The sequence below is a fragment of the Corvus brachyrhynchos genome, unplaced genomic scaffold (assembly GCF_000691975.1).
Source record: "Corvus brachyrhynchos isolate BGI_N302 unplaced genomic scaffold, ASM69197v1 scaffold852, whole genome shotgun sequence".
Classification (NCBI taxonomy): Eukaryota; Metazoa; Chordata; class Aves; order Passeriformes; family Corvidae; genus Corvus; species Corvus brachyrhynchos.
The window spans coordinates 13,766-14,173 of NW_008236650.1; the positions used below are offsets into that span (position 1 = coordinate 13,766).

At 63.7% G+C, this 408-nt stretch overlaps 1 protein-coding gene across 1 annotated transcript in view; it reads left to right on the forward strand.

The window, feature by feature from the left end:
• Positions 1-17: 17 nt before the first annotated feature.
• LOC103625066 overlaps positions 18-408 on the forward strand; it is a gene marked incomplete at its 5' end in the record, with an annotated part of 22,622 nt that continues 22,231 nt past the window's right edge. The window contains one exon of the mRNA XM_017726826.1: positions 18-407. Within this exon, the coding sequence (XP_017582315.1) occupies positions 18-407 (390 nt within the window). The remainder of the gene's footprint in view (position 408) is intronic.

The following is a 408-nucleotide window of genomic DNA, read 5'->3' on the forward strand; positions in this document are numbered from 1 at the left end:
GGTACGCCCCCTACTAATCCTACGATTCCCGCTCCTCGCTGAACGACCGGGATCTCTACCGGCCGGCCTACGACTATCCCGACTATCCCGACTATCCCAACGATTATCCCAACGATTATCCCAACGATTATCCCGACTATCCCAACGATTATCCCGACTACCCCAACGACTACCCCAGCGATTATCCCAGCGATTATCCCGATTATCCCAACGAATCCGAGCCCGACGCCAACGACTTCTACGGGAGCCGCCCGCGGGAGCAGCAATTCCAGGGCAAATCCAGGGAGACTTTTGGCCAGCGGGGCCACGGCTGGGGCCGGGAGAGGCCGTTCCCGGGATATCCCGGCCGGGGCGCTTGGAACGAGCCCCGGGGCCCCCCCGGCTCCCAGCGGCTGCCCCCGCCCCTCC